This window comes from Fistularia commersonii, chromosome 8 (genome assembly GCF_037954325.1).
Source record: "Fistularia commersonii isolate RoL2024-O1a breed Wild chromosome 8, RoL_Fcom_v1.0, whole genome shotgun sequence".
NCBI classification, from domain to species: Eukaryota; Metazoa; Chordata; class Actinopteri; order Syngnathiformes; family Fistulariidae; genus Fistularia; species Fistularia commersonii.
This window is the reverse complement of record NC_141291.1, coordinates 196,064-218,797: the sequence shown is the minus strand read 5'-3', so window position 1 is coordinate 218,797 and position 22,734 is coordinate 196,064. Positions and strand designations below refer to the sequence as shown.

The following is a 22,734-nucleotide window of genomic DNA, read 5'->3' as shown; positions in this document are numbered from 1 at the left end:
GCGCATTCAGTTAAACCACGTGATTTCTGGGAAAGGAAGCGCCGGGGGGGGGGGGGGTGCTGATCGGGGAGGAGCTCCGACAACCGAGAACCGGAGGGAAACCAGAGGAGAAACGGAGGAGGACGGTAAATGAAACTTAAGTCCGCGGCCATCTTCAGCGCTGGGCAGGGGGTGTTGTGTTGTTGTTGTTGTTGTTGTTGTTGTTGTTGTTGTTGTTGTCGTCCTCTGACTAACAGCCTGTCCTGTGTCTCAGGGTTCTTTTCGGAGGTTCTCGGAGGTTCTCGGAGGGTCATGGCGGCCGTCAGGATGCGCACCACACGCAGGTTACGTGCGTGGATCGTCGAGCAGGTGCGTGCGTGTTTTGTGTATATTTGCGCGCGCGTTGTCACAGCTGGATTCGGTCGTCGCGACACACGGACAACCGGGGGACAACCGAGGGACAACCGGGAGAAACTCGCGGTGACGTTGCGCCGTCGCTCGTGAACTTGACTTCCTGCCAAACTTCACCGCCCCCCCCCCCCCCCCACTTCCGGTCACAGGAAGCTGCTCGTTTACTGCCCTGCTGCGTGTTTACGCACCAGCAGAGGGCGAAGGACGGTGGGGATATCGCGCAAGGACGGCGCGTGTGCGTGTTGCCCAAATCTTCTCGTCTGGTCACCTGGACTTGAGGACGTTTCAGCGTCATCTGAAGGCTTCGTCAGCCTGAAGCTTCTGGGATGAGGACTGGCTAAACTGACTCGTCTGACCCCGTCTGACCTCAGCTGACCTCAGCTGACCTCAGCTGACCTCAGCTTGGGGCCGCAGGAGGTCGAGCCGTCGTTTCTGGAAACCAACATTCCCGGTTGGATCCCGGCTCCTCCTCGTGAGTCCAAGTGTTGCTGAGCGACAGGCCGAAGCCCCGGACGCTCTCCTGCTGCCTCCTGCTCCTGGTTCATCCACGGCTTCATCATGGAGATCCAGTTTCCCCACGGAGATTAATGAAGGATAAATGATTATTATTGTTATCAAACGTCCTCAAGTGAAGAAACTCAAGTCCAGTTGGTTTGGACAAGAATTCTCCGTGACCTGGAGGACCGAGAACCTCCCCAATGTGTGTGTGTGTGTGTGTGTGTGTGTGTGAACAGCCCATCATAAGGTCCATGTTGGTCTTCCAGGTGCTGGTTGTTCCTGGTGGTGTTGCCGTGGAGATGCCCTGGGAGGGCAGGTGTGCTGATGTGTGCGCTCTGCCCCCTGCAGGTGAACAGCGGTAAATACCCCGGGCTGGTGTGGGACGACGACGCCCGGACCATGTTCCGCATCCCCTGGAAACACGCCGGCAAGCAGGACTTCCGCAAGGAGGAGGACGCCGCCATCTTTAAGGTGACCCTGGTGGGGCGACAGGGGGCGGAGCTTACCGTCCCAGTGCGCGGGGCTTCACTCGCCCTCATCTCGCCTTCATCCCGCCTTCCTCTGACCCCCCAGGCTTGGGCGGAGTTCAAGGGGAAGACCAGCGAGGACAGCAACAACCCGGCGGTCTGGAAGACCCGCCTCCGCTGCGCCCTCAACAAGAGCCCCGAGTTCTCCGAGGTGGTGGAGCGAGCTCAGCTGGACATCTCCGAGCCCTACAAGGTCTACCGCCTGGTCCCCTTGGACCAGCAGGGTGAGACATCACACCCCTTCAGCCCATCTGTGTGTGTGTGTGTGTGTGTGTGTGTGTGTGTGTGTGAGGGGGGTCACAGCATCTCCTGTTGGGTCCAGATACAATCAGCAGGATGCTGGTAGTTCAATAAGAATAAGAACAACTTTATTTACCCCAAAGGAAATGGTTGAGGTCCCTGGTTGGATTCCCACAGGGTTCCTTCCTGTGGAGTCTCCATTGTTTGGACTTCAGGTTCCTCTGGCAGGGTTGAGTGGAGACCCTGCAGGGTTGAGTGGAGACCCTGCAGGGTCCAGGCAGTGGATGAGGCTCAGCGGTTGAGCGTCTCGAACGCAGTGAACAGCAGCTCTTTGAGCGCCAACATGGCCGCCGGGCAGCCTCAGTAAAACCGTCCAGGCTGAAGGAGACAGGAAGAGCTCAGGACTCTGGACCAGCAGGAGAAAACATGTTTGGAGACACCATTTGCCACGGCTCTACACTCACACACACACACACACACACACATACACACAGCCAGCTGTAGCACTTGTGTTCTTTGACCTAGTGTGATATGGTCAGATAATGGATAATTGCTGTTCAGCTGGAGATACGAGGGAGAAGACCAAAGTCCAAGGGTGTGTTTGTGTGTGTGTGTGTGTGTGTGTGTATGCATGTGTGTCTGTGTGCCTCTGCGTGCGTGTGCATGTGTGTGTGCGTGTGTGTGAGTGTAGGGGGAGTCCCTGCCTCTGCCTGATGTCCTCCTGTTTCCTCCAGGCGTGGTGATGCCACAGAAGAAACTCAGGGAGAGGGTGGTCCGGAGGTCCAAGAGGCGGAGCAGCTCGGTGGATCTGGAGGTGGAGAACGCCGAGGTCAAGAAGATCAAGACAGAGGAGGCGTCTGAGCAGGTGAGCCCAGCGCCGCCGGGACCTCTGGAGATGTCCCAGCCCTTTGGGCCCAGGTGGTCACGTTAGTGAACCTCCCTCCCGGCCCTTCTCCTGGCTGTGGACCACGGCTCCACAAAGAGGAGGGAGGAGCCCCTGCCTTCTTCTCCGGTGGCTTCGCCCTGGTCTCATCACAAACCACCACCCTCTGGTTTCCAGGCTGAAGAAGAGCTTCTGCTGCAGAGCGAAGAGCCCGTCCAGATGGAGGAGACGGTTCTGCTCCAGGTTCCCGAGCCCAGAGAGCGTGAGTCCGCCGCCCGAACTTGCGGCTGTGGAACACTCCTGTCTGGAGGTCAGCCGGGCGCTCTGATGTTCCTCCTGGAGCGCCGCTGACGGAGGACCTCCTCTTCCGTGCAGCTTCGGGCCGCTAAGCAGCGCCGGCCGCTCTTTGTATCTTCTAACTCGATGTATTCTTGAAGGTTCATCTCCACCTCTCTCTTCCCCACAGCCAATGATGAACTCAGGCTGGACATGAAGATCAAGGAGACAGTTCCTTCTATCTCCAAAGGTGAGATGCTTTCCAGCTGGAAGCGGTGAAGGGAGATGGAGGGGAGGGACTGGGTGGAGGCGAAGCTCGCATAATCAACGGATGCATGTTGTTATGGATCACTGGAAGACCAGAGGAGTCCTCCGAGAAGGTGGAGGAACCAGGCCAAGCCTGGACTCCTGTCCGTTCAGACGGAGCTCCGGTCACACCCCCGCACCTTCTGGTCTTTCTCTGGTCCTCGGTCTTTGTCTGAACGCCGTTACGGCGGGGGGCGGCCCGGGCTAAGCTCCGCCCCCTACCCGGCGTCCGCGCCGTCGTCGGACGAAGCGGGAACGAGCGGACGAGGGAACGAACGAGTGACGGCTTTGTCGTGTCTTCTGACGCTCAGATGAGGAGTCCTTCCACGTGCTGGTCCACTACCTCGGGACGGAGGTCCTCAGCCGTCGGGTGGACTGCTCCAGCATCCGCATCTCCTACTTGTCCTCCTCCCCCACGCCACCCACGCCGACCCCGCTCAGCGCTCGCTTCCCGTGCGTGGCCTTGCCCGAGCCCCCCCCCTCGCTGGCCTCCTGCACGGATCTGAAGGCGCTGCGCGGCCTGCTGGGCTTCATGGAGAAGGGGGTTCTGCTGACCTCGCAGCCCCGGGGCATCTACGGGAGGAGGTCCTGCCGCGGGCGGGTCTTCTGGTCCGGGCCGCACGCCACCCAGCAGGGCCCGCACAAGATGGAGAGGCAGGCGGAACCGGTGCTGCTCTTCGACAAGCAAGCCTTCAAGCAGCGTGAGCATCCCTTCCTCCTGAAGCGCCACCTCGGCGCTTCTTCTCACCCGCCTTCTGAAACACGAGTACTGGGACTCCGTCTGGGAATCCAAGGTTTTTCTCGGGTCAGAAGACCGTGAAGGTCTGAGATCTTTAGTAACCGACCCCCGCTAAGCGGCTGTGGAGGAGCCAGATGTTCGAAGCTCCTTTTGCTAAAAGCCCTTGTGTTTGTTTGTCCTCCAGAGCTGGAGACCTTCCTCCAGGGGGGCAGAGGAGAGCCTCCTCAGTGCAGCTTCACGTTGTGCTTCGGAGAAGAGCTGAACTCCACCGATAACCCGTCCACTAAATTCATCATCGTGCACGTAAGTGTCCTCCACGTTCTGAGGAGGCCGCCCTTCCGCCTCCTTCTGCCGTCCGGAGATCTGAAGATCCGCATCTTCTTCCCCGCTCAGATCACCCTGCCGTGGGCGGAGCAGCAGGTCCAGAGCGCCCAGGCCTTGATGAACCCCATCGTCTTTCTGCAGTCCCTGGCCAGCCAGTCCCCGCTGGGCGAGATCACCCTCAACCTGGTCGCCGTGCCGATGCCGGACGCCCTCCCTTGAGCGCCGCGTCCACCGCGCGCGTTTTCCTCAGCGGGACGCCAGGTTGGTCCCGAGGCCCCGGGTGGAGGTCCGGACAAACCCTGGCATTTAGTGACTTTGCTTTGGGAACACGGATCCCAGAGTCAGGTTGAGGAACCTCACGTCCCACGTGGAGGAACATGGGCGGTGGCACTTTGACTCAAACTCTCCAGCACCTTTCAGTGGTTCTTCTGCTGTGGACCGATCTTCTCTTTTGTTTATCGCGTTTCTGCTGATCTTCAGCCCCGGCGCCTTTGGCGGAGGGAACGCCGCTGTGCGGCGCATCTCGCCGGGGTCACGTGATCTCCGTGTTCCCGTCACACAAATGTGCTCCGTGTTTTTCTTCTCAGAAAAATACAGCGCGTCCGTTATCTTGATGAACACTGATGTCGCCGCTGTCTTGGAAATTGTCGGGTTCTTCTCGGCGCTCTCCTTCCACGCTGGTTCTGTCCTCTGGTGGAACCGGAACACTTAAGCATTAACCAGAACACCACAACTCCTTTGTCTGAGCTTCTTCTTCCAGGTCTGCTTCTCTGCACTCGCTGTTGTTTTCCTATATTTATACGTGACAATCCCAAGTGTGAGTTCCTCCTCCAGCGATACTTTCATCTGAGTCTAGATGCTCTCCAGGAGCTCGTGGAGTCCAGAACCTGCTGGCGGAGAGGAAACGTCTGTTCGGCCCCGTCCTGTCGGCCAATAAAGTTCACAGAAGTTCACGAGTCGTTGCTCTTTAATGGTACCACAGGGAGGCGTGCACGCCTCCAGGGTTCATCCTCGGGCTGATGTTTTGGTTTGGCGTCTCCGAGGCGACGACCAGCTCAAATGCGGTTCTACACAACGATCGGGAAAGCAAACGGAGCGGGACGGGCGCCGGGTGGGGAACGGCTCGGCGACCATCCCATAATCCGTCTGGGGATCACCACAGACAACCTCCACCGTCCAAGACAAGACCTGCAAACACGACCGCCATTTTTTCACTCGTAGCTGAGGACGGCCGTGTGTGTGTCTGTGTGTGTGTGTGTGTGTATGTATGTGTGTGTGTGCGAACCCTGCGGTCAACCGTGTCCGCTGAAGCTCATCGTTCTTTGTTTTGCTGGAACTCAGATGTTTCGAAGCTGACAGGCACCTTTTGCGGTTCGACACGAAAGGAAAACCCACGCGCAGCGTCGGCGGCGTCCGTACGACTACAAACTCCAAGAGTGACTAGTAATGGGTTTAATCTGCCACAAGGGTACGAGCTCCAAGGCTCCCGCTTCATGACAACCACCGGTGGCGGCTTCAAATCTACGTAGCGTTTTCATTCCAACTTTAACGTCCTGGCTTTAACTTGTACGACGGTGAGTCGAGTGCACGCCTCTGGACTTCAACCCGGTCAAATCCTACCCTTCTATAACTGGGATACTTACTAGTGTGTTACGGTAAATGCCAGTGGAGGTGCCTTTGCATGCTTTCCCTGTTTTCTGCAGGCCGGCTATGCTGCACCAAAGCAGCGGTGTAAACACGCCCGTTGTCATCGGTGCAGCCGCTTTCCTAAGGAGGTTTGTGGCAGGGAAGGGCTGGGCTGGGCTGGGCCGGGCCGGGCCGGCCCCCTGCCGGGTCCGGGGTGTTTGGGGCCGCGGGGACGGGGTCACCGTTTCGTGATATGTCCTTGTTCAATCAAAAAAAAACAAAAAAAAAACACATTGAAAGTCCTACACTGTCATTCGGGGGGCGGGGTCACGGGTGGCGGGGGAGTCGGGTCAGAACGTTAAAGATCTCCAGGTTCTAGGACAAACTGCTGCCTCCTCGTGACTAGATGTTCCCGTTCGCCGGTGAGATGAGCTCGGCTATTTTGGCGTTCAGTTTCTGATTGGTCCAGTCTTTGGTGATGTCATCCAGGTGGCTGTCAAAATCCACCAGTAGCGCGTGTTCGCCCGACTCCAGCATCTGGCTGGCTATGGCCCTGGTCTCCTCCCACTGCCGCAGCAGGATCCTGAGGAAGCACAGAGAAGGTCAGTCTTCCTGCTCGAACACACAGACGGGAAGTTGGTGGAGAAACCTAAGTGGAAACTACAGAAGGATTAAAGAGGGGAAAGCAATCTCTAAGGCCCCAAACTAATTTGAAGTGGTCGACACACAGCTGCTCCATGCTGTTGCTCCACACGCTTCTATGGTTTATGACACTTCTAGCCAAACTAGCTCATCAACGACGCGCTAACGAGACGTCGAAAAGCTCCGGAAAGCAGAGGGGAAGGTGCCGGAGACCAGGAAAGATGGCTGCAGGTGCCATGCGGACGGTTTACAAACGTGGCTGACGGCCCGCGGACGCCGCTTACGTGTGTTTGTCTTTGAGCGTCCATCTTGAATCTTTGCGCTCATACATCACTATGGGAGGAACTCGGTAGTCCGGAGACATCTTGGTGCCGTCCAGCTGTGCAGGAGGACACAATGACTTCAACCACAATGCACACTGAACTCAAGAACACAGCGGGAAGAGACCGCATCCAGACCCACGGGGGAGCGGGTCCAGAGGTCAGCGGCTCGTCCCAAGACGGGACCGTTCAAACCCCTGCCGACCCACCATTAGCAGAACGGCGCTGTCGAACTGCTCCGCGATCTTGTCGGCGATCTTCAGCGCGCAGGGCGTCGGGCTGTCGAGAGGGAGAGTAAAGAAAGAGCCTCCGTTAAACGAGAAAAACGATGCCCTCCGCAGGGGGGCGGCTGCCTGCGGACTCACCTGCTGTCTGACACGCAAGCGTTGGCTTGGTAGTATCCCACGATCCTCTGCTGGGTCTGAGAACACCACACATCCACCTGCAACAGAGACACAGCGGCAGGACACCCTCGTCAGGTGGGGAAGGAGCCAGGAGTTCGACTCGGCCTTCCGCCCGCCACTTCGGGCTCGCGTCGCTTCTTCGAAATTTCCTCGGGGGGAGACCTCTGCACGCTCCTGGGCTAGTCTGAGCGCCGCGGGTTTCGCAGAGGTCTCATCTCATCCCGCTAAGTGGATCCCAGATGTCCGAAAGGCCAGCAGGACTTCAGTCGGCTGGTAAGAAGCATCGACCGTTCAGCAGCAGCAAACAGCTGCGCTGACACTAGACACGCCGTCTTTAGCCTGGAGTTTGGTTGTAAACACCCGGTAGTCCTCCCTCACCTGCGTGAGCGCCAGCTGGGTGATGGGGGCCAGGGGCAGGTGGGAGTGAAGCAGCGGGACGCAGTCCGTCACACACACAGCGCCCCCTGCCGGCCCGGAGGACAGCAGCAGCCCGTTCACGCTGCAGCGCGGAAACAGGCAGGCGTGCAGGTACATCTTCACGTACGCCCGGCAAGAGAGCTCCACCTCCCCCATGACGAACTCTGGGGGACACGATAAGATACGACCCAAGAACGTGGCATTCTTGCTTTACACAGACAACAGCTTTGTTTCCCCTAAAGCATACAATCGCTATTTTCTCTCGGCGTATAAAAACGCTCGGGTCATCTCTGCATTAGCATCCAAGCTAGCATCCAGCGGGTCCGAAGTCGGCCTTACCTTCGAAGAGATATTTTCCGGAGAAAGCAGAGACGGCAGCACGAAAATGTTATTCAACCGTATCACATGTAGCAGTTCATTTGGGTGTTCGGAATGAATACAGAGTGGAAACGTGAAGGGAAACCTTGAGAGCCAACGGCTAACAGGAGACGACCGAGCCGAACGGCGACTGCCGGTTCACCCCTGAACATCCGGCCGCCTGATTGGCTACGAGTTTGACACGCTCTTACACGATTGGCGGACGGGGATGCCAATCATCCGCTACGCCGCCGTGTGGTGCGGTAGCCCCTCCCGCTCCGGGCTCCGTGCGCTGCCGTGCGGGACTGCAAGGATGCGGGGGGGGGGCACGATGTGCGCGGGACACGGCGGGGAATGGACAGCCTGACAGCGCTTCACGTCATTTTCCGCAGAAGTCTTCCAAAAGTGCGGAGTTCCGATCACGTCCGGATCCTCCCCGGAGGTCTTTGACAAGGTCAGTGCTGGAAGCCAGCAGCCGCACATCCTGGCACCTGCGGGACATGCGGCACCTGCGGCACCTGCGGGAAGTGTGTTCGTGCACCCGATGACTGCAGGCGTGTCCGTTACCGCACGGATTTCTGGGATGTGAGAGGACTCTGATCAAGTGTGGCATCGCGCCAGGTCAAAACTTTTGCGCTTTTGTTTTCGATCCGTGACTCGTGAACGCGCTCAGGGCTTCGGCGGATATCCGCTCTTGTAGGTGTTTTAAATCTGCTCCCCGTTTGACCTTAAAAGTGACATTTTAATGATATCTTCTGTTATCAGTCAATCTAAATTTAGTTTCATTTAATTTCCCTCGGTCACGTATGGATACTCGTCACGTTAAAGGAACATCTGATTTGCGTTCAGGCCACAATCGGAAATGTGTGATCGTAAATATATATTTCACCTGAATTCGGGCGGATTGTTTTTCTAAATACACACGAGCATACGGCGTATCGTCAACTCGGGGCCGCGGCTGCTTTTCTCTCCGCTGTTTTGCGTCGGTTCGCTCTCGCCGTCTAGAAAACTACATTTCCCATCGGCGACAACCTTACGCAAGTCTTACGTCACTTCCTGCAAGGGTTTTTTCAAAATAAGACCGCGGAGGCGGTAAGTCGCGCCGTCGGCGCTCCGCCTATGCGGCCGACCTCCAGCCCGGCTTTTGTTTTGAAATCGGGGTCATTCCTCGGTGTTTCGTCGATCCCTGGCGGAGCCGCCGCCGCCGACCGGAGACCGGGGAGGCTTTCCCCGTGCGACCGGCCACCGTCCGCCGCGATGAGGCTCCGCGTGGTCGGCGGAGCGCTGCTGGCGGCGGCCGCCTACTACGTCTACCTGCCGCTGCCGAGCGGCGTCAGCGAGCCGTGGAAGCTGATGCTGCTGGACGCGCTCTTCCGGAGCTTCGTGCATGTGGTGAGGCTGACAGGCGGTGGGGCGGCGGGGCGGCGGGGCGGCGAGAACCGCAACGACCCGCCGCGCGACTTCACACACACATTCTTAGCCCGCTCACACACCGTCCAGACACAACGACCGGCCATCTGTCACTGGGCAGGGCGGAAATCACATGACACAAAAATAACTCTAAGAAGAAAATCCGACAAAAGAAGAAATCATCTGAGCAAAGAAGTTATAGAAGAGCAGTGCGGAGCCTGACTGAACCACCTGGATGGAGGAATACTGGCCCAGGACAGGGACTCAGGAGATGGACCTGACAGGTTCTGACACATCCTCCACCCGTGTAAGCCAGAGGCACCACTGCAACACAAAACTCTTACTGGACTCTGGTGTACTGCAGTGTACTATGGGTGTACTGCACTGTATTCTGTTGAACTGCAGTGTACTCCGTTGTACTGCAGTGTACTATGGGTGTACTGCACTGTATTCTGTTGCACTGCAGTGTACTCTGGTGTACTGCAGTGCACTATGGGTGTACTGCAGTGTACAATGGGTGTATTGCAGTGTACTGCAGTGTACTATGGGTGTACTGCAGTGTACTCTGGTGTACTGCAGTGTACTCCGTTGTACTGGAGTGAACTCTGGTGTACTGTGGTGTACTCTGGTGTACTGCAGTGAACTCTGGTGTACTCTGTTGTACTGCAGTGTACTCTGGTGTACTGTAGTGTACTATGGGTGTACTGCACTGTATTCTGTTGTACTGCAGTGTACGCCATTGTACTGCAGTGAACTCTGGTGTACTCCGTTGTACTATAGTGAACTCTGGTGTACGTCCTCGCTGCTGCTTGTCACTGATCCATGACAAGTGTGCCTGAAGGCTCGGTCCTTCTGTGGAGGAGAAGAAGGCCTATTCATGGAGGTGGATTCCAGATTGTCCCCGGTCTTCTGCCCCCCGGCTGCAGCTCAGAGAAGAGGGTCATTGTTAAAAGGGTTTCCAGTCGGAGGTCGGAAGAAATGCCCAGCCGTCCGCGGACGCGGCGGTCCCGACGACCCGTAAGCACCTTGTGTCGGTAACCATGGAAACAGAGCCGTTCCCGAACCCGCCTGGGCTTTTCGTTTTCCCATCAGGTGATGTTTTCCCTCCGCACTGCTCGTGACAAACTCCTCCGTCTGTGTCCCCTGACGTTTCGGTGCACATCGTGGCTAAAATCGATTATTGCCTATCGATCGGGCCGTCAAATCAGCATGCGGGGGGGGGGGGGCTGCTGCTCCATGCTGCGGGTGGAGAAGAAGCTAGCAGGTCCGGCCTCCCCAACGGGTCCTGAAGCTCGCAACCATGTGGTCGGACATGTTCTCCTTCTCTGCGAGGCCCAGAACAGCTTTCTGCGCTCACCGCCTCACCTTCAGGCGAGACCCGGAGCTCGTCGGTGCGTACAAGACCTCCTCCTCCACTTCGAAGAAGATTCCACGGACCCCCACCCCCCTACGCCTGGATCCCCATTGCATGAGCCTTATTGTGAAGTCTCAATCCCCAGGAATTCACCTCATGACGCCCTCAGAGAAGCAGCAGATGAAGCCAAGAGCCATCAGGTCAAGTGTCTTCAGACCGGTTTCAGACCGCGACCTCCCTGTTGTCATGACAGATAACAAACACTTTACTCCGGGAAGTAAATATTTAGAAGTCTTGTGATGTTTGGGTTTTTGCGGATCCAGCTTGTGCAGCCATTCCTTCTGAGGCGCTTGTGCTGCTTGTGCTGCTTTCCAGAGTGACGTTGCCCACGCGCTGGGGATGTGCCACCGCGTCCACCTGCTCAACCGGGTGGTGTCCTGGGTGGAGGTGATGGAGGCCCGCTCCTGCCCGTCCGTGCACGTGTTCGACTCCACGCTGGGCGGCGTCCCGGCCCGCGTCTTCAGGCCCAAAGGCGGGAGGACGCCCAAGAGGGGCGTGGTCTACTTCCACGGCGGGGGCTGGGCCCTCGGCAGCGCACGTGAGTTCTCCCCAAGACACAAACGGTACATGGGATTTATCTGAAGGCACCGTCGAGCACTATCATCGAGCACTATCATCGAGCACTATCATCAGTCCGTGTCCGCTCGCACCCCCCCCCCCCCCCTCCACCCCCCCGCCCACCGATCGGGTTTGGCTGAACGCGTGCTGCAGCGGAATCAGAAAACGGAGCTCTGAGGCTCTGAAGCTCTGAGCTGAGGTCAGCTCCGTGCTCCCTCTGAGAACGGCTTCTTCGAGTTCTCGTGGGGCCTCATCCGAGAGGACCTCTGACCTCCGGACCGCCGGGAGCGGGCGTGACGACCAGCCGCAGTGTCAGGCGCCGTCCAGCGGGGGGTGTCTGGTTCGCTGCGGGTTCAACCTTGCGTTCTCCTCCGCAGGGATGAGATCCTACGACCTCCTGTGCCGAAAGATGTCCGAGGACCTGGACGCCGTGGTCATGTCCGTGGAGTGAGTCGATCTGATTAAATGACGCGAATTATTCCACGACGAGGACGCCATCTGTCGTCAGCGGGCCGAAGCAGCAACCCTGTCCTGTCGCCATAGTTACCGCCTGGCCCCGGAGGCCGTGTTCCCGGAGCAGTACCACGACGCCCTGGCGGCGTCCCGGGCCTTCCTGTCCGCCGAGGTGCTCCAGCGCCACGGCATCGACCCGCACCGGCTGTGTGTGTCCGGGGACAGCGCCGGGGGAAACCTGGCCGCCGCCGTGGCTCAGGAGGTACCACACACACACACACACACACACACACACACACACATATGCACACACCACTCCTAACCCAGCGCCCCATCTGCAAGCTCAGCTTAACACCCCCCTTGTGCAAGCTAGCATGTAGCGTCTGATAGTGACTTAAATGGTGTAAACAGGAAGTGATGAGAAGGTTGAAAAGCAAGTTCCTGGTGAACACGTCCCTCTGTGAGGCGACCATCCTCCAGAACTTCTCCTGCCGCAGACTAGTATTCAGCACTGATGTCTTCTTCCCCCAGCTGAGCTCCGATGAGAGTCTGGCCTCCAGGTTCAAGCTCCAGGCCCTGATCTACCCGGTCCTGCAGGCCCTGGACTTCCACACCCCGTCCTACCAGCAGAACCAGGCCGTGCCCATCCTGTACCGGCCCGTCATGGCTCAGTACTGGCTGCAGTACCTGGGCGCCGACCCCTCCCTGGAGCCGCTGCTGCTCCTCAACAACCACAGCTCCCTGGACCAGCAGGCCATCAGCGCCGCCACGCGCTCCAAGCTGGACTGGACCTCCTTGCTGCCGCCGGAGCGCCGCAAGCACTTCCGGCCGCTGGTCCGGCAGACGGGATCTCTGGGTCTGCTGGGCCGGGTGCCGGCCCTGCTGGACGTGAGGGCGGCGCCGCTGCTGGCCGAGCAGGAGGTCCTGGGCAGGACGCCCAAAGCGTACGTGATGACTTGCGAGTTCGACGTCCTGCGCGACGACGGGCTGATGTACGCCAGGAGGCTTCAGGACGCCGGCGTGGCCGTGACCAGCGATCACTATGACGACGGTTTCCACGGCTGCATGGTGTTCGCCTACCTGCCCATGATGTCCAACGTGGGCCGCAGGAGCATGGACAACTACATTCGCTGGCTGGACCGGAATCTGTAGACCCCGAAGAACCTGCCGGAGTCCCTTTCCAAGGCGCGGAAGAACTCGCCCGCCGGACTCTCGAGCCAAGTCGATCACTGGACCCGCAGAACCTCAAATCCGGCACAGAGCAGCTACGACCGCCCCGCGACCAGAAGCCCGACGAGCGGAAGGTCCGAGACGGCGGTAGGTCTAGAAGCCGTGATTTTCCGTGAAGCTTTTGCGTCCGAGCCCGTCCCAGGGACCCCGGGAGCCGGGCCGCTACGTCACGTGACGTAGCGGCCCGCATGTCCTTGACGTGAATCATCTTCATCGTCCAGCACTGTATTCCGGCACGTACAGTGAGTACGACACCTTGGTATGTTTCCTTTGGGTTTCAAATGAAGCCATTCACTGTTTGAGGGGGGCAGAGACTGTCACGGCGCTCCCTGGGCCAGAGGCGGGGCTTAACCTGGACCGGTCACCCGTCAATCACCTGACCTCCCACAGAGACTTCCAAACCTTGAGAGACTCTCATCCACACCTTCAATGAACCCGCAGACTGTTTTTGGACCGCGGGAGAAAGATCGAGAACCTGGAGGGAACCCGAGCAGGTGAACCCGCAGAGAACCCAGGAAGAATGTGCACATTCCTGACATAAAGACCCCCGTCAACCGCTGGAAGTGAACCAGGGACCTGCTGCCCTTTTTGAGTAGGAAACAACCAATGATATTTTCAAGCAGGTTGTTTTTGAAAGCAGAATATTGTTTAGATTATTGAATACTTTAGGCAGATTGTAGTCCAACTCCAAAGATAGCTCACGTTCCAAAGGTAGCCCCGGCCCAGAGATAGTCCGAGTCCAAAGGTAGTCCACAACCCAAAGACAGTCCACCTTCCAAAGGTAGTCCCGGCCCAGAGATAGTCCGAGTCCAAAGATAGTTCACATTCCAAAGTAGTCCCAACCCCTGTGGCAAAGATGATTAAAGGAGATAAAGTACAAGTAAGTCATTCAGGAATCAAATCAAAGGAAAGAAAGTGTAAGAAATATGGTGAAAAATAAACCAAAAGTTCCCTCGGTGGCTCCACCCCTGGGGTTCGAGAAAGGTCACCACCTTCCTTGTTTGTCCCCACGACGACCCGGACGCCCAGCGTCACGAGCGATTGGCACGTGTCAACTTGACTGGGCGTCCGCAGGCCAGTCAGTTTCCATTCCTGGTGAGCTGCAGAGCTGCAGAGCTGCAGAGCTGCAGAGCTGCAGAGCTGCAGAGCTGCAGAACTCCAGAGCTGCAGAGCTGCAGAGCTGCAGAGCTCCAGAGCTCCAGAGCTCCAGAGCTCCAGAGCTGCAGAGCTGCAGAGCTGCAGAGCTGCAGAGCTGCAGAGCTGCAGAGCTCCAGAGCTGCAGAGCTCCAGAGCTCCAGAGCTGCAGAGCTCCAGAGCTCCAGAGCTCCAGAGCTCCAGAGCTCCAGAGCTCCAGAGCTAGACGTCTGAATGTTCTTCTGCCCCGTGACTCAGATGGTGCAGGAGGTCCTTTATTGCTGTTTAAATAAAGATCTAATATACTTGTGGTCCGTAGAAGGTTGTCTTCTCAGTTCATACCAGCCCCAGATGTGCCCCTGCTGTAGGGATATACACACACACACACACACACACCGTATGGCTGGACATATGAATGTGCATAGGTGTGTATCATAGACATGAATAGAATGGTTGTATTTTGAATTAAAATTAATTACAATCATGATATAAAAAAATAAAGTTTACTATAGTAATAAAAGTACTATTCTTATCACTGCACTGTGAAGCAGATGTCTCAGGAGGTCCACTGTCATCACTGTCACAGTAACTCACACACACATAATGTGAAGTGTACTTATCTCACCAAGTCCAGTCAGGAGGGTGTGTGTGTGTGTGTGTGTGTGTGTGTGTGTGTGTGTGTGTGTGTATTCAATACTAATGTTTCTAAATCCCTGGAGATCCCAAAGGATTATGTCATCATGGAGGTTGATGACGTCACATTCATCAGAACCAGGCACCAGCAGGAGAAGAGATCCACCTTCAAGTGTTCATCACCCAGGAGACGACCTCAACCCGGTTCAGCAACGCCAGTAAAGAGGTAAAGAGGGCTGGCCTGGATGCTCAGGGACCATGAAGCCTTCAGGACCATGAAGTTTTCAGGACCATGAAGCCTTCAGGATCATGAAGCCTCCAGGATCATGAAGCCTTCAGGATCATGAAGCCTGCAGGTCTGTGAAGGAAAGTTCTCCAGATGGTGAGTGAACTACAGGGGTTTTGTTAAACTTGCGTATATATAACAAATATATGAAGAACGTCAGCCTTGGCTCGGACCGGCCGCCCCGGCCCAGGAGACGAGGTTCAGGTGGATGACAGATGTTTGACAAACACTCTAAAAGTGTGTGTGTGTGTGTGTGTGTGTGTGTGAGGGGTCCCTCTGACAGCTCCATCTCACGTCCTTGCTCTGGCGGTGGATCCAGACGCGGGTCCTGGAGCTTCCTCTCCGGAGAGGCTGTCCAGATGTGTGACTCATCTGGAGCAGGTCTCCAGAGGGCCATGTGGTCTTCTTGGATCCTTCTTTCTCCACCGCCAGGTCCCGTCCAGGAGGCGTCCGCCGCTCCGGGAACGTGTCTTCATCCGGGGACGTGAGGCCATCGTCTGACGGAGGGTGAGGTGTTGTTCTGGTCCGAGGTGTGGAAGGCAGGCCGTCCCTGCTGATGTGCGTCAGCAGGGGGCGCCGGAGCGCCAGAGCGCTGGGAGACCCAGGAGCGCCCGTCCAGGGACGTGATTCTTCTACACGTACATCTTGTGCTTGTTATTTTCTTCTAGCTTTTATGTCTGTCATGAAAGTTAATGGTTTCCTGCGATTGATTTACACTCCATCACCATCCTAATCCCGGGTTTGGAGTTTGGACGCCGTGCTGAAGAGCAGAGGATTTTCTACATTGATGTGAAACATCTTGCTTTCCTTTGGTGTTTTGAAATTAAACAGGTTCAACAGGAAAGCGTGGGGCGGCGTGGCTGAGTGTGTGTGTTTGGTATCTGAGGAGGTTCCTGTGAGACGCCGCGGGAGCCGCAGAAGGTGCCTTCTGCCTCCCATCTGCCGGCCGAAGGTACAAGAGTTCATCCTGGCGTGGCTCCTGGACCCCGGAGTCCGCTGAGGCTCCGCCCCTCCGCGCCGTTCTTCTCCGTCATGTCCGAACACGCGTAGACAGCTTGCGTGACGGCGCGCAGCCACGGGACGGTCACGTGACCCGGCTGAACAGGCCGGAGGCGGAGAAGGCACACACAGCTTTTCAGAGGCGCCTTAGAATCGGAACCTTCTTGGGTCTGAGGAAGTCGAGCCGCAACCCGGGCCGATCGACACCATTCCGTCATCTTAACCCGACCCGACCCGGTCCGGTCCGGGAGAGGGGCCTCCGGGAAGCAGGGTTAGCGTGAAGCTACGAGAGCGGACTTCACGGTCCAAACTGAGGACCCGGCCCTGCACAGGATTGTGGGTGGGAACCCGCTCCAGGACCCCCACACCCCCCCACACCCCCCAATCTGGTAACAAAGTTGGTTCCGCCCAATCTGGCAACGGGCAGCCGGCTGTTGCTCCTCAGCGTTCCTTCCTGGCCTGAGTAGGCCATTCCTGACCAAACCCTGGAGAACCGGACCGCTGAGCAGGAGGACCAATGAGACCCTGCTTTCCCTCCGGCGTCCCGGCCGACCCGAGCGCCCGCCGCGGCCGGTCCCGGCTCTGCACATTTCCAGTGAAGGATCTGAGGCGGACGAGGAGCAGCTGGACCCGACCGGTTCTACTCGGCTCCCGCAGCCACATTGGATTCTGGGATCTGCTCAAAGACCTTCATCGCTCCTCACCTGGGTCACATTTCCGTCTTCTGAGGTTCATGCAATCTGTGGGGGGGGATCCGGACCGGATCTGGACCAGGAGTGGAAACCGTGGCGTTTGGTGATGATGGTGTGCAAGTACGTGTGCTGGTGCACACAGACATGCATCACACGTGCACCTCGTGCCCTCCAAAAGAGGCTGCGTAGATGCACCAGACACACTGGGAAAGTAGAGGGAGTAGTAGAGGGCTTTTCCATTCCATTCCTCTATGGAGAGGAAAAGCCCTGCGTCCGGCGGCACCGGCACCCCGTCTGTACTTCATGGGAGAAGATGGAGAAGAGGGGGGGTCGGGGGGCCCAGCCGGATGGATGCCCTCGGGCCCCGTTTCAGGTGGAGCCGCCCCTGCAGACGCCCAGTAGGGAGAGGGGGCAAACATGGCTTCTGGCGGATTCACCGTGGATCGAAAGTAAACATGGGGTGGCGGCGAGCCACCGGAGCAGGAGACGGAGGCCGAGAGGAGACCTCGGAGCTCCTGGACGCGTGGGACCCCGTGGAGCTCCGGCCTCCTCCCCAGATGATCTTCTCCAAGGAAAACAAAGAGCGGGACTGTGAAAGGAAGCCGGGAATTCTGCTGGGAGCGTTATCGCTGCAGCCAGAGGTCACAGCGCTCACTGCTTCCTGACACACACACACACACACACACACACACACACACACACACAAACACAAAGAATGTGGACTGTTTGGTGTTCATCTGGTTTCGTGAGACTCCAAACTCTCTGGAGTCACACACACACACACACACACACACACACTGGTGTTCTGGATCACAGGTTGGGACGGGTGTGGTCCCTGCCTCTTGCCCAATCTCAGCAGGGATTAGTAATGAGTGAATGGATTACTCAATTGTCCCAGTGTTTTTGCTCCATGGTGTTTATGAGTGTGTGATGCTTGTCTTTCAAATTATTTTATGATTCATTTCTTCTCGTTGATAGTATCTTCATTCCCCAGAGGTGTGTGTGAAGGCTGCCGGCCAATCCCGGCTGTCGCTGTGTGGGCGGCCATGTTTTCAAAGCGCCAACGGACACGAGGGAGAGCGGCTTGGCTCCCTGGTCTCGGGCCGGAGGCCCGGACTCGGAGCTGAATCCGGCATCTCACGGACCGGCGAGGCGTCCTATTTCTAAAGCTGGCAGCGGCGCCGAGCTGTAGCTCCGGAGCGGCGGCGCGCTGAGGTCATCGCTAACCGCTCGCTTCAGAAGATTCCCGTTCAGGACTAAATATAGACGCGGCACGTAAAGCGGTCTCCACGGGTCCCGCCGTCCCAGCCGCTGGCCTCCGAGGCCGGGACTCAGGACCCACGGGAGCGCGGCGAGGCTCATGCCGAACGCCATTCTGGATGTTTTCCACGACAGAAGCACAAACATCAGCAGAGTAAGCCTTCTACCCTGGAAGGCTCCCCTGGGTCTCGGCGGTGGCCACAAGGACAACAGCGAGCCGACGCTGGCGGCTAGCATGCTAGTGTTAGCATTTGTTCTGCAGTTGTTTCCCTCAAACACAACCGGTCCTCCGAATCTTTCGAAACAGTCAAGAGCTTCACGGACACTCTGATGCCCATCATCTCAGCGGAAGCCCAACCGCTTCGGGCGCTTGACGCCGAATCCACGGTCTGCGTGCCACGAGCACGCAGAGCCCCGAGCACGCCGCTCAGACGGGCCTGGAGGCCTCCTGAGATGATTGGAGCTGCGTGTCGCTGCTGCACACACACGTCCTGGTCCTCAGTGACGGCTGAGAACCAGGACAAAAAGACCCACACTCACATGTAAACGCTTAGCATATGAAGACACACACACACACACACACACACACACACACACACACACACACACTTGTTGGTAATTGTATCTGACCGGAGGGGGTTTCTCTCTCAGCAGAGAGACGGCCTGCTTCTCTCTGAACTCTTGATTCCTGAAGTGAAATGAAGCAGTGAGCAGCCACACACACACACACACACACACACACACACACACACACACGTGTGGGCTCCCTCGGACCGACACAGCAAACCCGACACCAAAGAATACGGGTAGAAACATTTGACAAAAGCGAGCGAAGCCCAAAACAAAACACAGAGAAGTTTGGAAAGTCCCCAAAAGTTTCCCGTGTGCTCATTGGTCGGCCCCTTCGCTTCCGGCGTGCCCATTGGCCGGCGCGGCCGGCCCGCCTCTCCCTTCCCGAGGTGTGTTCGTGCGTGCCGGAGCCAGATATTGTGATATTGTCCATTCTTTCTGCCGGACAGATAAAGTGCGTGCCGGTCCGGAGGGCGTTTTCCTCTGGCAGGAACCTTCTGGTGGATTCTAGATGTTTGCCTCCATGTTCTCTCCGCAAACACCGCCAGGCAGTCCACACACACCCAGACTGACGCTGGCTCCCCGGTGAATGACACCTTGTTAAAAGAATTCTAGAAACAAAGCAGAGCTGGACCAGCCCCAAACGCACACACACACACACACACACACACACACACACACACACACACACACACACACACACACACACACACATATATATATTTATTACACATGTATATTTATATGTGTGTGTGTGTGTGTGTGTGTGTGTTGGTGTGTATGTGTATGCTGCCTCTAGAAGGTTCTGTGAGCCTCCCGGTGTGGAGCCCGGAGAAGGTCGTCGTCCTCCTGACCTCTTGGACGGTGACCCGGTTCCTGTGGCGAGCCAAGCCATCGCCATGGTAACGGCGGAGCGAGTTGGGCTCACACAGAGACCTCCAGCCTTTCACCCTCTCATCCACATCTGGACAATGTAGGACGTCCTGAACCTCCTGCATGTGTTTGGGAGGAACCTGGAGAACCCACCCAGAAAGGCCTCCTGTGGGAATCCAAGCAGGGACCTTCTGCTCCGTGTGTGTGTGTGTGTTAGTGTGTGTGTGTGTGTGTGTGTGTGTGTGTGTGTGTGCGTGTGTGTGTGGGGGGACATTTGATAGATCATTGTTCCATTGACCTTCGACAAGACAAAGCAGAGAGAGAAGGTCTTCTGGACTAGCATAGGCGCCACACACCACATGTACTGGCAGCTAGCCACTGCTGTGTGAGTGTTAGCAACATGAGTCCGGTATTGATTATGGATCAGATGATCAGAACACGGAGACACGGAGCAGAACCGCCGCTTTTATCCCCCTGTTGTTGTTCGGTGTCCGGCAGCAGCCGCTAAACCCCCGTTTCTCCTGAGCTGCGGTGCTGTGAATCCTCCAGGAGGCCTCTGGTCTTTGGAAGCTCAGCAGGTGAAGCTGGACGCCGCGCCCTCCCTCGGCTCTGCAAGACACGGGAACAAGGACCGGTGGCGCCCGAGCAACAGGGAAACCTGACGACACCTGCAAAGACACGGAAACAAGATGGCCGTCACCGCGAGTCCCTCAGGAGGAAGAAGAAGAGGAGGAAGAAGAAGAGGAGGAAGAGGAGGAGGAGGAGCATGAATGTGGAGCAGCGGCTGCTCTGGGACGAAAGAGGCTCGGACCCGCGGGGGGCCGAGGCGGGTAAAACTCTGCGGGGGAGACGGACGGTCAGCGCTCGTCTGTAACAGGACAAATACCCTCGATTTGTGTGTGTCTGTGTGTGTGTGTGTGTACAAATGCGTGGGAGTGTCTGCGTGTGTGTGTGTATGTGTGTGTGTGTGTGTGTGCATGTGTGGGAGTGTCTGTGTGTGGTGTGTGCGCGTGCGTGCGTGTCTCTGTGTGTGTATGGGAGTGTCTGCGTGTGTGTGTCTATGTGTGTGCGTGTGCGTGCTTGTGTGGGTGTGTGTGAGTGTGTGTGTGTGTTACGAGCGCTGTCAAGATTTATTTTGAGCCTCGGACTTGTTTTTTTTGGCTTTGGTGGATTTGAAGAGCAGGTTTGGTGGAGTGGGTGTGGGGTGCTGGAGTGGGTGTGGGGTGCTGGAGTGGGTGTGGAGTGCTGGAGTGGGTGTGGGGTGGTGGAGTGGGTGTGGGGTGTGGGGCAGCAGGGGGTCACATATGGTGGTGATTGTCAAGCTGGGACGCCATTTTCAGAAATGAAATCAAAGGTGAAAGATATTCAATTACAGCTAACAGCCCCCCCCCCCCCCCCCGATTTGTGGAAAATTCCTTTTGCGTTTTGTTTTTCCAACAGAGTCGAGGAAAGAGCGGAAGTAACGTTCGTGCCTTGAAGGCGCGGAGGCGGCCTGATCGGGAGCGACCGCTCGCCAGCGCTTTGGCCTCTGGAAGAGTATCTTGTCATGTGAAGAAGCCGGCCGGCTTTCTAACCGGCCCGATTGGTTTTCCGCCCGAACATCCGTCGGCCTGAAACGTCCTCCGGTCGGTCTGAACGTCAGCGCTCGATGTTTCCATGCAAGTCGCGGGGCTCGACCGGGGACGTTCGGTTTTACCGTGATAATAACCCTCCATGAAACCTTTCTCATCTGAGATTCACTGCAATATATTCTTAGCTTGACCTTCATTTTCACATCTTTCTTAGAGCATCGGATGTCCTGGAATCAAAACAAGTCATTTCATTATTTATTTACATTTTATTTCCATTATTTAGTCACTTATTTGTTTGTTTTGTGGAGAGGTTATGGTTTTTATTTTGCTTATTTCTTTTGTTAAATACATTGTTTGCTTTTATTTATACCTTTATTCATTTTATTTCACATTTCTTTTATTCTCTTTTGCTTAATGTAATGAAATCCCATCATTTTTTTTAAACATTTTTGTTCATTTTGTTCATTTTTTAATGAACAAAATTTTTTCATTTTTTTCACTATACTTTATTTTATAGTGTTTATATATATATATATATATATATATATATATTCTATTCTTTTTGCCTGCTTTCATCCAAGTTAGTTTTATTTCATTTACGTTTTAGGTTTTTGTGAAAAAACCTTCTCTACTTTTTGTGATATCTTCTCAGAAACTCTTTTTCTCCTCAGTCTCCTCCGTGCTCTTCTTCTGGTTCAGATCATCCACGCTCCCATCTGGTGTATCCGGTGATGTTCAGTACCTGAGGGGACCGCTGGGGTTACGACGGGCCCTTCGGACGCCGGCGCCGCTTCGTACCGACGACCTTTGCACTTGAAAGTCCGGAGCTCCTTTTTCCTTCCCGTCCTTCGTTGCCGTTCTTGGGAAATAAAAAGTACCAGGTCTCCATGGCGACCGGCGAACAACACGTCAGCACAGATGGAACGTGGTATTTTCCTGAGCCGCTGCGAGGCGGCCCAGCAATGTTTCCCCTGATCTCTGCAGCGGAGCCCACCGCCGGCCCTGTCCTATTATCAGCCCCACGCTGAGGCGGGACGGGCCTATAAATGGATCCTGTTGGCTCCGTCCCGTATCTGCAACATCTGGCCTCAATCTGGCTCCGCCGCCCCCCCACGCCCCCCCACGCCCCCCGTCCGACTGCCCCTCCTACCCCCCCCGAGACGTTCGGCACTTAGGTTTCATGCGCCTGCAGGGCCTGCGGGGCCTGCGGGGGGCCTGTTGGGGGTCTGCGGGGGTCCTGTTGGGTTCCTGTTGGGGGGCCTTTTGGGGGCCCTGTTGGGTTCCTGTTGGGGGGCCTTAGGGGGGTCCTGTTGGGGGTCTGCGGGGCTTGCAGGGGGCCTGAAGGGGCCGCAGACGCAAAGCAGAGCGGGGCCAACGGGGACCGGTCCGGGCCCAGCGGCGCGCTAACGCACACACACAGCCGAAGGACACTGAGAACCGATCAAAATGCAGGACCACGACTAGAACCAATCTGAGAGCACGATCATGTCTGCAGCCAATCAGAGTACGGCTTCATGCTTAGCAAGAATGGATATGTATCGTCTTCTGCTTCCTTTCTTCCTCCCGGCTGCCCCTCCAGGAGTCTCCACAGCTAATCCACCTCCTCCATCCAACCCTGTCCTCTGTATCTTCGTCTCTCACACCAGGCGCCTTCACGTCCTCTTCCACTGCATCCATCAATCTTCTCCTTGGTCTTCCTCTA

At 56.7% G+C, this 22,734-nt stretch overlaps 3 protein-coding genes across 5 annotated transcripts; 2 read left to right on the top strand and 1 right to left on the bottom strand.

Moving 5' to 3' along the window:
- The first annotated feature begins 34 nt into the window (after nucleotides 1-34).
- Nucleotides 35-5,136, top strand: irf9 (interferon regulatory factor 9). Of its 3 annotated transcripts, XM_086150454.1 has the most exons (10): nucleotides 35-125; nucleotides 254-348; nucleotides 1,237-1,359; nucleotides 1,462-1,639; nucleotides 2,390-2,520; nucleotides 2,716-2,800; nucleotides 3,005-3,064; nucleotides 3,432-3,821; nucleotides 4,044-4,162; nucleotides 4,253-5,136. In XM_086150454.1, the coding sequence occupies exons 2-10, from the start codon at nucleotides 292-294 to the stop codon at nucleotides 4,400-4,402; spliced, it is 1,293 nt and encodes a 430-aa protein (XP_086006580.1). In that variant the 5' UTR covers nucleotides 35-125; nucleotides 254-291; the 3' UTR covers nucleotides 4,403-5,136. The 3 variants fall into 3 exon arrangements, with proteins under 3 accessions (XP_086006580.1, XP_086006582.1, XP_086006581.1); XM_086150456.1 differs by lacking the exon at nucleotides 254-348 and having other exon boundaries at nucleotides 98-125; XM_086150455.1 differs by lacking the exon at nucleotides 35-125 and having other exon boundaries at nucleotides 148-348.
- Nucleotides 5,137-5,620: 484 nt separating this feature from the next.
- emc9 (ER membrane protein complex subunit 9) lies at nucleotides 5,621-8,115 on the bottom strand. The gene is made up of 6 exons (XM_086150458.1): nucleotides 7,932-8,115; nucleotides 7,554-7,756; nucleotides 7,137-7,213; nucleotides 6,981-7,050; nucleotides 6,736-6,830; nucleotides 5,621-6,392 (listed from the first exon to the last, which is right to left on the bottom strand). The coding sequence occupies exons 2-6, from the start codon at nucleotides 7,746-7,748 to the stop codon at nucleotides 6,212-6,214; spliced, it is 618 nt and encodes a 205-aa protein (XP_086006584.1). The 5' UTR covers nucleotides 7,749-7,756; nucleotides 7,932-8,115; the 3' UTR covers nucleotides 5,621-6,211.
- An 820-nt stretch (nucleotides 8,116-8,935) lies between these two features.
- LOC147231562 (neutral cholesterol ester hydrolase 1-like) lies at nucleotides 8,936-13,997 on the top strand. Its single transcript, XM_086150453.1, has 5 exons — nucleotides 8,936-9,341; nucleotides 11,089-11,311; nucleotides 11,709-11,778; nucleotides 11,875-12,046; nucleotides 12,316-13,997. Exons 1-5 carry the CDS (start codon nucleotides 9,069-9,071, stop codon nucleotides 12,934-12,936), a joined length of 1,359 nt encoding a protein of 452 aa, XP_086006579.1. The 5' UTR covers nucleotides 8,936-9,068; the 3' UTR covers nucleotides 12,937-13,997.
- The last annotated feature ends 8,737 nt before the right edge of the window (nucleotides 13,998-22,734 follow it).